At 34.4% G+C, this 14,931-nt stretch overlaps 1 protein-coding gene across 1 annotated transcript; it reads left to right on the top strand.

Moving 5' to 3' along the window:
- Positions 1-10,353: 10,353 nt before the first annotated feature.
- Positions 10,354-13,261, top strand: LOC113500361 (glucose dehydrogenase [FAD, quinone]-like). Its single transcript, XM_026881128.1, has 3 exons — positions 10,354-10,819; positions 11,234-11,367; positions 11,679-13,261. The coding sequence occupies exons 1-3, from the start codon at positions 10,708-10,710 to the stop codon at positions 13,188-13,190; spliced, it is 1,758 nt and encodes a 585-aa protein (XP_026736929.1). The 5' UTR covers positions 10,354-10,707; the 3' UTR covers positions 13,191-13,261.
- Positions 13,262-14,931: the final 1,670 nt, after the last annotated feature.

Raw genomic sequence — 14,931 nt, 5'->3', positions numbered from 1 at the left:
AAAAATAATCTTAAAAACACAGCGCAGTAATAAAACTACACAGACGTTAACACAGTTGCTAATATTATATTTAACTCAAACAGTAACGACAGCCGGATGCAACCAAAAATTTCAAATTACTCCCAAAACCATATTTAATTTCAATTTTTCAATACAATTGTTGTTAAAAACATTAAACAAACCGTTTCTCATCAATTCTAAGACGGATCAGTTTACAATCGGATGTTTGTACAGCCAACATGGTATTAATTTTCTGGGCCGTCGATCCGTTTAAAATTGCGACTACCCTTCGCATCAGAAGTTCTACATTATGGATTAACTGACTTTTGTTCTGTAAAATTATTCTGTTTTACGAACGGAATTACTTGCTTGTTTTTAGGTGTTCAAAGTTTTGTTTTCAAATTAGAAATTAGGTTCAGTTTTGAAGTTAGTTCTCTTAATTAGTTATTAGCGGCACATAGTGGCTTTAAAATTACGGTAATTTAATTGTAATTTGTTTGTAGGTTATAAGTTTACTACACATTAATTCGTTTCATAATTGTGAAATAATTTGTGTCATTTCATAATCACATAATTACGACCAAAACTTTGTACACATAATTATCATTAATCTAAAATTTCAGAGCCCCACGCTGGGCGCCAATAAAACGTTACTGGCGCCAAAACCGGGCCAGTAATGAAATCAAAATAGTTTCCTGAAACAAGAATCTAAAAATAATACGGGGTTTCCATTCGCTAGAAAAACACGGCCTCCTACGAAGTCTTCGCATCTAAATGACTGATTGTCATAGAAATAGAGTTATACCCAGCTGTGTTGTTTTATGATACCTCTTCTTCGTAAGTGGAGCAACCTGTGTTATTCATTAAAAAACTGTTTTTAGACCAATCTTTATCTTTAAAAATAAAACATCAAGATCTCATTGACTGGTTCTTGAGCCGCAAAACCAGTATTTTCATTTTGCATCTTAAATCTTCTTTTCAAAACACTTCTAACATAAAAGTCGATCCTCAAAACTTTCAATCCAGTTTATCCAACGTAACATGAATTTTTCACGGCGAATTCCATCATTTATCAGAGGAAAATGTCGTCCAAATAGAGCCGTGACGGCTAACATCAGCACATGAGGATGGACCCCATTAGTTAGACTCCGGGAGGGTTTCAGCCTAACCGTTCCCATTTATATTACGTTCGGCGTTTAATCTAACGATGTAGCTTAATATTGGTATTTTGGCTAACCTTTATCTAATTCTGGTTGTACAATAACATTATATAGGCGTTGGTAAATGTAATTGAAAATGTGTGTTGTAATTTTCATGCCATGCATCGTATTGTGTCCGTCACTTTGCTTTTGTTTTATTTGGAGACAATATAACTGAAGGCATTTAGCTTTTAAAAAAATTTGGATGTATTTTAAAAGTCCTTAAACTTAGGTTGACGTTATTATCAGTCTGTACTTCTTACAACTAAGCAAGAGCTTGCGCCACTTCTCTTAATGATCGAAGAAGATTTCTAATTGCCTGCTTTTCATATTTTATTTTAATCCCCGAAAAGATCTATCAATTTTCACTCACGACGAATGGATAGACCGAAATACCTCAGTAACACTGATCTTCAGCTACGGAACCCAAAAAGGTTTTTAGGCTATGCACGACGTCTTTCTGGAAAAAACGAACCCCTTCTACTGAAAAACTTCAGCTTTCAACTAAATCATCAATTAGATAAACAAAGCACAAAACATCTTATTAAAATCAAATTTAATACATTTCTATACTTCTTCTGTCCACTAAAGTCCGAGATTTCCTAGTTATCTCAATAGACTTGAAATATACGCTCATATCTTTAACCGCATTCAATAAAGCCGGTTTCAATACCGCAAGGTTTTACTACGTAATTTCATCTGTACAGGATTCAGTATTCCTGGACTTTCTCTATCTTTTAACTATTTAAATAAATATGCTAGTGATTCGATTGTATAATGATGGATTTGTTTATATCGTGTTGCAAATCAGTAAAAGCTTGTGTTATGCTCCATAAACTAATGATCAGATTGTAAACGACAGCTTATAGACACTTCCTAACTGCGACATTGTAATGCTCATCAAATGCAAATAGTTTTAAATAATGTGCAAAGTAAATAAACTGGCAAATTCAAAACGAAGCCTTGTCATCTAAAAGTAAATTCAATTCCGTTAAAAATAAAACTGCTCGTTAGTTTACAGTTTTTAAGCGCTTTAATTTATTTACAAGCATACAATGTTGCAGATTCAATAGATACAGATCCCTTACTAAGAAATCTTAAAGCAGAGCTACTGCTGTTGATGGAACGAGACAGAGAGATACACTGAACGTAGCGATGATTCATTTCTACAATAGCCTCACGATTGTTTTAAGATTTCATGGTACACTCACAGATCTCTAATTTATTTTTATAGCAAGAACATTGTGAGTCACGTCACCGGCCGACAAAGTCGCCGGCTTCAACCTAGTTTGCTATAAATAAGTCATTATAAAGTTCGAACATCAATTTGTTGAACACTATATCTGAACATGGCTGACAGTTTAATGTCGTTGAAAGTTGCAGTTTATTTTATGTTTTGAGTCTGTCGAAGTATTTCTATATTTTACGCAGGCTGGTTCCATGCGGCCCAGGATAGAGAATCGGGGAAGGATTTGGGGGCGGCCTTTGCCTAACAGTGGGGCACAGTAGGCTAGAAAAAAACACGTTAAAAAGAAAACAAAATCCGAAACCTAGTATATTTGTTTCTTTTCTCTTCCTTGAAATTTTGCGCTTTTAAAGTTTTTAACATTTCTTCATTTCATAAAACTATATTTTCTGAAATCTATTAAAAATAAACTCGTCACCAACCTAAATAAAAAACATTAAAACATCATCAAAATCAAGGCGAAACCTGCCCAAAACAGGATTCACAGAATAACTGTTATGCGGGAACACTAAACCCATTCAGATTTTTTGCCCAAATGCACGGCGACGGCATTTTTGTTGAAAAAAACGTTCCAACAGCGGAAGATCCAGATGGGATCGCTTATAGGCCTTGATCACTTAATTGAAAGCCCGTGTAACAGTTGCCTAAGTAATCACTCAGAAAGAAATAAAACTGTCATGTGGACGCTCACTTTAATAGGGTTAGCTGACAGTTTGCCGATACTTTTTCAGTCAATTTCAGAGGCTGTTAAACGGTTAAAGAGATAAGGCTGCGTTTTTACCAGGGATGCGTAACGAGGGATCAGTTTTTACCAAACCATAGCCGGTTCGTTTAGCTATGTTTACAAAAAATCGTTTGATGAAACAATTTATTTATGATATTTATATAAATATTTATTAAACTGCCTAGTGAGAAATCAGTCTTAAAAAATATTTTTGTCTTTTATTACAAGTTTCAATAAGACAGTGCCATCAAAAGTTAAAACAAAAAAAAAACCTTCTTTTGTTTGTTTTTACCAAGTTACATGGACAAGACACCGTTAATTCACCGCCCTGTTATGTAATTTAATCAGGAATGTGACAGCAATGGCAGGAAAATAATAAATTTTTTTATTAATACTCATAACAAAATTCAATGTTTATCAGGAATTTTACTAGAAATTAAACTATCGTTTTCTGTAATTTTTTATGTTACAAAACGTACTATTTTAAACTAATTTTACGTAATATTTGGAAACCTTATTTAATAGTTATATTGATTCTAACAACAGGATTCTTACAAAGGACTTTTCACTGAATCCAGTATTGCCTTAATATAGAATACACAAACAAAAAAACCGGTATCTTAACGAATAAATTCTCCGAAATATTAGCATCTTGCTGATCCTTTCAAAATATTGTTATACACTAAAAGATAACAATTTCATCTACATACAAAAATACACCTAGAGTGAAACGAAATAAAGTAGAGTTTTAAACAGCAGCCACTAACACATTTACCTAATTACCTGCAAATTGATTCATACTAATTATACAGCCAAAACACGGCCAATTTATTTAGGAACGAATTTCCGTGCTAATTACACTTTTAGTTCGCCACCACATACTGCGGTAGTATTGTATGCAAAAACATGGGTGGCATGTTAAAATTTTGAATATAGGTGTCGTGATGGCTTTGCGGTTCGAAGTACGGATTTGGATGCACGAGGTGCAGGTTTGATCGTCGCGCAAGCAAGAACGAGCGTGTACCCTTTTTAAAGTAAAATATGTAAATAATTGAGAAAAATAGGTTATTTCTTTTTTGGAAATGATCACCTCAATGAATTACCTTTCAAGTTTAATATAAATCAGTGGAAAAGTTTATCCGAAGTCACTTAAATGCACAAAATGAGTTATTTTTGCAATTATGATACGCATGGATATATCAATTATAACCTTTTTAGGAGAATGTGGGAGCAATGAAAGGTGAGCAGAGAAAATAACTAAAACTATGATTTAAATCTATATAAAAATAGACGGCAAGGGCTAAAAATAGCGAGGCCTATAAATGGGGTAATTCGGATTGGTTTGATGATGATAATGATTTTGATGAAAAGGGTGAGGTCAATCAGGACACTGTATATAGGTTAACGATTAAGAAATCGATGTTCAAGAAAACAGGCAGAAACACTTGTTTAAAAAAAAAACTAAAAATTTGTATAATGTTTTCGTCAGGTCGCTGAACGAATGCCCAGTTTATTCTCACGATAAAATTTGTATTTAGGTATAGCGTTACGATGTATTTATATAATAATTACAATCTTGATAACCCTTACCAGTCATTAAACGATATAATTATAATAATTGTTGACACAAAATACACGAAATAAATATTAAATATACTGTTTTGGCAGAATTATTTTACTTGCGGGCTGAGCACATGTCATAAAAATACGCAATATTAAAATGCCTTATATAATATGTAGGTTAATTATTATCAAGATTAATTATTCATTAACGATGGCAAAGAATTACAAAGATATAATACTGTTTAAGGGCAGACAAGAATCTAATCTTGCAAATAAGCTTAACCCTTGTAAACAATTTAGGGTTGCCATGGCAACGCACCAGATCAGACCCACTTATCTCTTGGAAAATTTAAAAGAAAACCTCAAGTAAATTGGAAGGAAAAAGGTAAAAAAAGTTGCTCAGCAAAATAAATTGTCGGCTCCAAAAAATGAAAAGATTACTTGCTTTATTTTTCAAGTTTTCCGCTATCACAGTGAATGTTAAATTACCTGGTAAAATGCGAATGAAATTAATGTTTTTAGATATATCTTTAAGACAATTTTGCTTACATTGAGATTCGTTGAAGTATACATGCTAAAATGGAACACGATAAGTTCTGCCTCGTGCCACATGATCAATGGGCCAAAGAAACTACCCTGTGGGACTTTCAAAATAGCCAAAATTATCAAAGCGGATTAGCTGAAAAGGTAGAGAGCTAATCAACCTATGACGTCGTCCCTTTTAACAGAAACTAGAATATTTTATTGCTCAATAAAGAGATTTGGAAGAAAAGCTCTGGGGTAGGAGTAGAACCGCTCGTTACAATGGGATGCAATCCCTAATTATCATACGCTAAATAAGGAAACAAATTCTACTGATATGCGACGAACCAATTCCTACTAATAAAATATAAATCATTACAAAAAAGAAATAGATTCTATCCCTCCATATTCCACTCATAACTATGAGCTAATATTCGTACCAGCTCTCATTTGAGTAAGTACATTGTATTTCCCATAATAGGATTATTTTACAATTTAATACTCTAACCAAGAGTACAGAACTATTGCCACTGGCAAAAAGAGATGACGCTATGCCCAATATAGAGCTATCTCGTTTTCCACAATATCAGCCTCGCTTTGAAAGCTCCCAGTACAGGTAGAGCATCCAAAAATTGGAACATGTAAATTGCCGGTGCACCTTCCACAAAAGCTGTTGCATAAGTCCCCAAAATGGCGTACTACCACACCTCGCCAAGCAATTTTCAAAAGTTATTAAATTTAATACACATTCTATGTTTTTGACATTATTTAAGGGTAGTGGTGGTTCATATGCGGATTTGTAAAGGTAAATTACGTGAAATAATTCACGATTGTTGGACAGAGCAAGTTTTGAACTTGGAGCGGAATATTTGGCTTTATGACATCCTTATGTGGGTTATGTTGAGAAGAGCCTTTTGATTGGAAGGATACTTGTTTGTAGAGTGGAGCATATTTGAGTTTCATGCCCAATAAGGCTTAGAGCTTAGTACTGACTATCGACTCCATCTTAATATATATAAATCTCGTGTCACAATGTTTGTCCTCAAAGGACTCCTAAACCACTTAACCAATTATGATAAAATTCGCACACCATGTGCAGTTCGATCCAAAATTAGAGATGGGATAGTTTAAATCTCAAGTTATAGTCGCGGGCAACAGCTAGTATCAATATAATAAGTAAACTTCTATAGCCTGGAATAGAATATGGTCTCGGACACTGAAACGGACAGTATATTTCTTATGGTGGTTCTGTATCTAAAGAGTGAAAGCTAAACCCTATTACCACAGCTATACTGTATCCTTTTCTGTACGTTAGTCTGTCACTAGGGTGTATCTCATGGCAGAGTCTGTTGACGCTTTGGCTACAAAAAAAAATGAAGTTAAGTGACGACGGTACGGTCATTAGTTTAACGATTTCTTAATAATTTTTCTGCAAAGTTTTTCTTTGACCTATTTGTACGAAACCTATAGTATCGCGAGTCTGACTCGACTTAATTGTTATTTTTACTACATTTAACCTACCAGTCTACCCTTAGCCATAACCAAATTTAAACCTTGGGAACTTGGTATCCTTGAATCCATGAAATCATTAACGTAATAAAAACTAATTTATTTTAAAACCGTAAAAAGCCCAGTATGTTAAGTAAAATAAAAGCAAAAATGTGTTATGTAATGGACCATCATGGGCGATGACGATGCGTCATTTTGTTAATGCAATCTTTCACTTACGTGGGCTTTCGATAGCAGATTATAATGGCTTTTCGTAATTACGAAATTTCTCAGTTCCTTTTTGTATATTTTTAGTTCATTCGCTTTTTGATTATGATATAAGGCTAGCGGAAAAGCAAATTTGACAATCGTATAGCGAAAATTGAATGGTTTGAATGTATGGAATTTACATTAGTATTGATTGTCACTTCAGTAGCATTTCTATCAGTGCTATCAGAAAAAATCTATCTTATCTACAACCCAAAAACTATTAAAACAAAAAATAAGAAGACATTTAATTTTGTACTGTAAAATTTAGTTAGAATTAAAGTATCCTCCTATTTCCTTATTTTTACAATGCTTCTATTGGTTTCATCCATTACTATAATAAAAAGATAAAAACAGCTTCACCGATCATTTTATCAAACATATCTTTAACTAGCTGTTGCCCGCGACTTCGTCCCCGTGGGTAGAAAACATAAGTTATAAATGCGGATAACATCACATACATTGTTCTGAACCCAAAGTAAGTTGCTGAAGCACTTGTGTTATGGAATTCAGATACAACGAAGGTACCACAAACACCCAGACCCGAGACAATGTAAAAATGTGAATTTTTACATTGACCCGACCGGGGATCGAACCCGGGACCTCAGAGCTAGCGACACCTTGAAACCGGTACGCACGCCACTCGACCACGGAGGTCGTCAGTTATGATTTATACCTGCCCTGTTTTTTTTTCACATTTTCCATTGTATCTTCGCTCCTATTAGTCGCAGCGTGATGGTTTATAGCCTAAAGCCTTCCTCGATGAATGTTCTATTCAACACAAAAAGAATTTTTGAATTTGGACCAGTAGTTCCTGAGATTAGCTCGTTCAAACAAACAAACTCTTCAGCTTTATATATTAGTATAGAAGTATAGATATAGATATCAAAACGAACTAAAATTAAGAATTCGCTAAATTTGTTCGGGGGCTATGATTATAGAGACAGACAGGCAGACACGCCAAACTTAACACCGGACTTTTGTTTTACTTATCATTAAAATAAATAAACTTTTTCCAATCACATACAAAGTGCTCACACCGCGTCAGCTCATGATTAAAATCTTTTTTCACTACAAACTTCAAAAACTACCGAAATGATTTAAATTTCATTTGAAATAAATATGCACGAATTCAGCTTTTAAAACCTTGAGTTTTTTTACAACTACTTAACTTTATAATTCTCTTACAATTTACACCAAACACCAAAGCAGGCATGCATATTTCCGACTAAAACGTTACCTCATTTTTTTATGAATAATGTTTGAATTTTTGGCCTCGTTGAGCGTATGCTAATCTCTTTGTACGTAATGAGCTATACAAATGTAAGAGTATAATACTGTTTTAAATATTAGTGCATGAATATTGAAAATAATAAATCGAAAAAAATATTTGTTTTACCGCTTTTCCGTTCCGTTCTTGTTTGTCGTTCCGGTTGGAATTTTGCAGCTAATTTTTTTAATTTTGTTAATTGCAGCTTCAACCAAGATACATCATCTGTAATAATTTCCAGCTGTGTAGCTATCAAAGTTCATGAGATACAGCCTCGCCATAGATGAACAGACAGACAATGAAGCTATAGTAATAGGGATTTTACAGTTTTTATCCATTTAACGAAATATTATCACAAATTAAATAAAGACAAAGCGGTCACCTTTGTTAAAACTAATTACTATATTAAAATTTTACGACTTCATTTAATATTTCGTTACGTAAAACGCATGTTTGTGTAAAATAATACTGAAGTAAATTAAAATACGAGTATTAATTCGACAAAGTGATTATAAATGCTAGGTAGTGGCTTTGAGTTATATGTAACTATGTAATGTATAAGGCTAATATTTTTTGAGGAGGTTTTAATTCGTCGGCATTTTGTTTTTCTATGCTTGTTACCTCAGAACTTCTGACTCGACTAACCGGCTTTTGTTAAATCTTTTTTTATTTAACATAAATAGCTGTCTTTTAGTTTGCCCCAGTAGTTTTTTATCAAAATCGTTTGGATAATTTAGACCTTAAAATGCAGCAAAACGAATTGTGTTTAAAAAGAACATGTTTATTAAAACACCTACTTTGTAAAATACATTTTATGCCCTCTATAGCTCATTCATACTCAAACGAGTACGAAATATTTTAACATTTACCATAAACGTAGGTAATACATTAAAAATTAAAAAAAGATTCAACAAATAAAACAATTACATTATAAAATGCAAATTTTTTATTGTTATAGCATATTTTGTGAGAAAATTACAGATGTTATAATTATGTTTATACAGGGTGCTTGTGAAATGCTTAATGTAAATAGGGCCTGCGGTAATTAATATAATTAAGAATGTATTCCCCGAAGAAATAAAGGCAAAGTAAAGGGCTTTGAATGTTGAGTGTACGTTTGTAACCACTTATATTACTCTGCAATACCGGATAATGTTGTGGTGAAACCTTTTACTTAAAATGGTGAATGTTTCGCGAAGGTATTTTAAGTAATTAGATACCTACCTTTTATCATTTCGAAAGGACTTTTCTAAGGTATCGAACATAAAATAGTTAAGATCTTTGGGTTCTATATCCTATGGGACCTTTCGCTAAGGAACCGCTTTCTGTCCGTGCGTATTTCACCAAGTTGTGTCTCATGAACTGTCATAGCTCAGCTCTATAGTTAAAAAGTCCACGGACAATGTATTTCTATTGCTCATATTACAGTTAATAAAGTTCGAGGTTAAGCGAAGTTAGTAAATCTTTTTTTTTCAGTTAAAAATGTCTATAACGACTATCTTATATGTCTGTTTAGTTGTTTTATCACCATAATATTCTCAAAATTGAATATTAAGAAACTTAGACTGAACTTACTCCTAACCATCTTGCTGTCGAAGACGTTAAATTCATCATCATCCTACCCTTTCCCGATGTATGTTGGGGTCGGCTTCCAGTCTAACTAGATGCGGCTAAGTAACAGGGTTTTACAAGAAGCAACTGCTTACCTGACCTCCTAAACACAGTTACCTGGGCAACACGAAACCCCTTTGAGAGACTGGTTGTCAGACAGATATAAGATGCTAAAAAATCTCAGGAAAGCAATCATAATGATCAATGGTACATTGTTTGAAGTCCTTGAATTATTAACAATCATAACCTAGATTGTGTTTCATAAACTTTTTTCTCACATAATTTTGATCAGCCTGTGTATTAATTAAATGCCTGAAAACTTTAAAAAAACGTCGACGTTTTATAAGCACGTTACGCTGTTACGGCAGTTCTTGGTAGTCAATCGCTAGTGAGAACGACGGCCTTTCGGATGTGTTCAAATCGTTGAATTGTGGTCTAGAAATGGCGGTGTAAAAATATATTTTTTATTTTTCATGAGTGTTGTATTGCTGGGTTGAGATAAGCCTTCGTATTTTTGTAAGTATTTTGATAATATTTATTAGTTACCATTTAAACTATTATCCATATATATATAAAAAATGAATTTATAGCACGTGCACATATATTACCACTGAAGCAGAAAGTGCAGTTTTAATTTATGTATTTATCAATTTATAAACTCAAAATATTCTAGAACTCTAAAAACTAACCCTATATAGGAAACCCTTAGTTACATATACATATATACAAGTATTTTTAAGATGATTCTAAAACAAACTATTGTTTGAACCATATACATTTTTTAGGTGGGTTGTAGTGTTAATAGAAAGCCACAATCATGTTGGCGGCAAGTGCTATGGAGATCATGAGAACCATCCAAACTGGATTCCAATATTTGGCCTTGATGCAGTTCACGGCTTACCTGATACCTCCACAGGCTAATGTTCAAAGTAAGTGGATTTATCTCATAAGTTTTGATAAACAACGGAACACTAATGTCTGTCTGACCGTCTGTCACCAAGCTGTATTCGTTAACCATTATAGCAAGACACATTGTGGAAATACAGATGACATATTTGTGTTGCCATATTAACAAAAAACACTAAAATAAAGATCAAGAGGTAATGGTTTTAAATTGGTTGGGTGCTAAAAAACTTTGAGAGTTGAAACCGTGTTTTTCTTTAGTAAATTTGTATGGAACCTATCATTCTAATTAGTTGTTTATTTCACATGGAATGTCAATTTCGATTATTAAAGGAGGGTAATATTTTCCCAGCTGTAACCGACATAATAGAAGTGTGTGAAGACTTGAGGAATTCTTTGTGAATTTAAAAAAAGACTTCCTAAGCTATGCTTAATTCCAGGTGGCGCCACTTACGACTACATTATTGTTGGTGCCGGTACATCCGGGAGTGTGATTGCAAGTCAACTGACAGAAGATCCTCATATATCGGTCCTTTTGATTGAAGCTGGTGGTGACGCTCCGTTGGAATCAACCGTAAGTTGAAGATATGATGCTGTTAGCAAGTCACATTTTATTTTTACTTAGGTGGTAAAAAAACTTGCAATGAAAGTAATTGTGAACCCTGTCTGGCTCAGGAAAGTAGGGTTAAAGAGAACATTGCTGGGCATGGGCTCTTTCCATACAGAGAAGGTTGACCATTTGTTACCACAAAAATCAAAGTAAATATAGTTCAATTTAAAAAAAAAAGCTTTAGGGTCTTTTATTGTTAATAAACGGTATAAGTTGTAACAATATTCTTTTCTAAAGAAATTGCATAATTTTTCTTATTCAAATATTTATTTTAGATGCCAGCAGCAGTGGCTTTTCTTAAAAACTCCAGTTATGATTGGAATTACATCGCGGAGCCTGATTTACATTCAAAACAATGCCATCGTAGATCGTCTCCTGAAGTGATCCTTGGCAAAATGCTCGGAGGTACCAGTTCCTTAGACTACATGGTCTACTCTCGAGGACATCCTACAGATTACGATAACTGGGCCAAGATAGTTAAAGATCCCACTTGGAATTGGGAAAATGTTTTGCCTTACTTCAAGAAAAGCGTGAAAGTTGATGACGAAAATTTCCTAAAATCAGCAGATAGTGCTAAAAATTACGGATCAGACGGTTTAATAGGATTAACGATAGACAATCGTGATTACGTGAATAATCTGTTAGAAAGCTGTAGCGAAATGGGCTACGATATTGTTACTGACCCAGAGAGTTCAATTGGGTATTCGAAAATGCTGGTAAGCATAGGTGAAGGAGAACGACACGGCAGCGGAATTATGTTCCTCAAACCTGCTAAAGACCGTAAAAATTTGCATGTACTTAAAAACACATTCGTTACCAAAATCAATTTCGATGACAAGAGAAATGCCATTGGCGTAGAAGCACTGACAGAAGATGGAAAAACATTAATCTTAAAAGCCAAAAATGAAGTAGTCGTTGCAGCTGGTGCTATAAACTCTGCAAAATTGCTTATGCTTTCAGGGATCGGTCCCAAAAAGGATTTAGAAAGTAGGAAAATCAAAGTGATATCAGATCTCCCAGTTGGTCAGAACTTGCAGGATCACGTTTCTGTTATGATACCCATTGCTATGGAAACCATTGCTGAGCAACCGGTAGACCCTCACGTGTATTTAGCGCCTCCTGTTATAGGTTACGTGGCATTAGACAAATCCCAGAAATACCCAGACTACGAAACAGTTTCGTTCTACGCTCACGCAAGGCAGCTGCTTTATTACTGCGCTTACTCATACGCTTTCACCTACCACATCTGTGATGACATATACATGCTGATGCACGGTCAGGATGAAATCGGAAAAATGGGTCTGATGACTGATATTGTACACTTGAACCCAAAGTCAAGAGGTGAAGTTAAGCTTAAAAGCTTAAACCCAATGGAACCTCCAGCAATCCACGTTGGGTATTTTTCGAACGAAGATGACATCAACGATTTAGTAAAATATATTCAAGAGTTCATTCCTATAGTTAACACTACGTTCTTCAGACGAATTGGAGCAGAATTGGTTGAAACTACTTCAGGTAGTTGCTATGACTTCGAAGCGGGTAGTGATGACTATTGGAGATGTTACACTACTTGTGTTTATACTGGTTTGAACGACTACAGTGGTACTTGTGCCATGGGTAGTGTTGTTGATAGCAAACTTAGAGTATACGGCGTTCAGAAACTAAGAGTTGCTGATGCCAGTATCATGCCTGTTATCACAAGAGGAAATACAAATGCCCCTGTAGTCATGATTGGCGAAAAGGCTGCAGATTTTATTAAGGAAGATTACAAAACTAAATATTGTTAATGTATTCTTTTTATTGGCAAACGGTGATGTGATTTCTATTTCTTGATCTATAAATACATTGGTGTTTGTTATTTGTTGTATTATTTACCCGAAAAACCCGAATAGTACCTTCTTTATTTAGGTACACATGAAATAATTGTTGTTTAAAAAAAAACCTTAGGTCGATGGTAATAATGTTCAAAGTCATTTAGAATTTTAAGTCAAACTTTACAATTAGAATAGAGTTCAAAACAAAGAGTTCTTAGTTTAGCCACAGATGTGTTTTGGTACCCTTGAACCCGTATATGGCTGTCCAGGTCAAAGTTTGAGTTGCATGCAGACACATAATGACAATTTTAAAAGCAAGCTGTAATAGGAAGGTCGCGGTAACAGTCAGTGCCCAGACTAAGTTATAAGTGGTAGCTTTACGTTAATATCCAGTGCCAATGATAAATAAATAAAAATAAATGCGGACAACATCACATATATTGTTCTGAACCCAAAGTAAGTTGCGAAAGCACTTGTGTTATGGTATTCAGATACAACGAAGGTACCGCAAAAACCCAGACCCGAGACAATGTAGAAATTTGAATATTTACATATTTGGCCGGGGATTGAACCCGGGACCTCAAACCTTGAAACCGGTATGTACGCCACTCGACCACGGAGGTCGCCAATGATACATTTCGACTACGCATATATCCGATTGGTTGAGGCCATCACGCCAAACCTACTGTGCGCGAAGCTGATCCGCAAATGCTTGTCTTAAATCTGGGTATCTTTGTGTATGTGACTTTAAAGTTTTTGAAACCCACGCGATAAAGATTTTTAACTTTGTGGGAGTAGTTAAAAAAACAAGTCTTTCTCGACTATCATTAACAATATGTTAACGAAATACATCTTGAATTTATCTAGTTTTCAAATACTAGAATCTGAGTTCACCAACGCGCCAGCGAGTAAGTGTAAGAAATCTTTACCTGAAGGTAGAAAAATAATAATTTGTATTATATTATTCAACAAACAAAGAAAAATAAAAACATTAACCTTGTAAAAAGTTAACGCACTCATTCAGGTTCTAATTAAGTGGTGATTTAAATGTGATATTGTAATTCCATTACGCATGAAATATGTATAAGTTTTTTTTTATCATTTAAATATGTTTATTCAACAAAATATCCCACCTAACACTACTTACTTTAGCATTTATTTCATCGAGGGTTTTCCATCTTACACACACAGAAATATTGTCACCCTCAAATCTAAATTATTAACTTACCACACAAAACAAGCTTACTCCTTCTGGTTGTAATCATGAATACTTCACATCAAACTACACAAAAAGCCTTACAAAAACCTTCGCAGTAAAACACGGCATGCGTATTTACTATTCAACAAAGGGTTAACGTTTATTGCCTCTCGACCGCTGAATACACCACAAAACCGGATCTGTCCAGATATCCGCGCTGTTGACGACCTCGCTAAACCAGTTCAGACCGGTTCTAACCGCTTTGTACCGGATAGGACCGCTAAACAGCTTGAAAATGGCGGATATTGGAAATAGACTGTGGACTTTAGATTTAGGTGTTCTAGAAGCTTATTTACTAGATTTTGTTTGAATATATTTTGTTATTGTAGTATCTGTACTCAAGGGGAGATTTTTTTATTTCGTTCTCTTAACCGCAAAAGCAGGATCGATTTGAATAGTATTTTTCTGGGAGTTATGAGATCTCAATCAAACAACGCCTGGTTGAATAATATGTAT

Source organism: Trichoplusia ni, chromosome 13, assembly GCF_003590095.1.
Source record: "Trichoplusia ni isolate ovarian cell line Hi5 chromosome 13, tn1, whole genome shotgun sequence".
NCBI lineage: Eukaryota > Metazoa > Arthropoda > Insecta > Lepidoptera > Noctuidae > Trichoplusia > Trichoplusia ni.
Note: the sequence above shows the minus strand (reverse complement) of the source record. Positions and strands in the feature narration are given on the sequence as shown.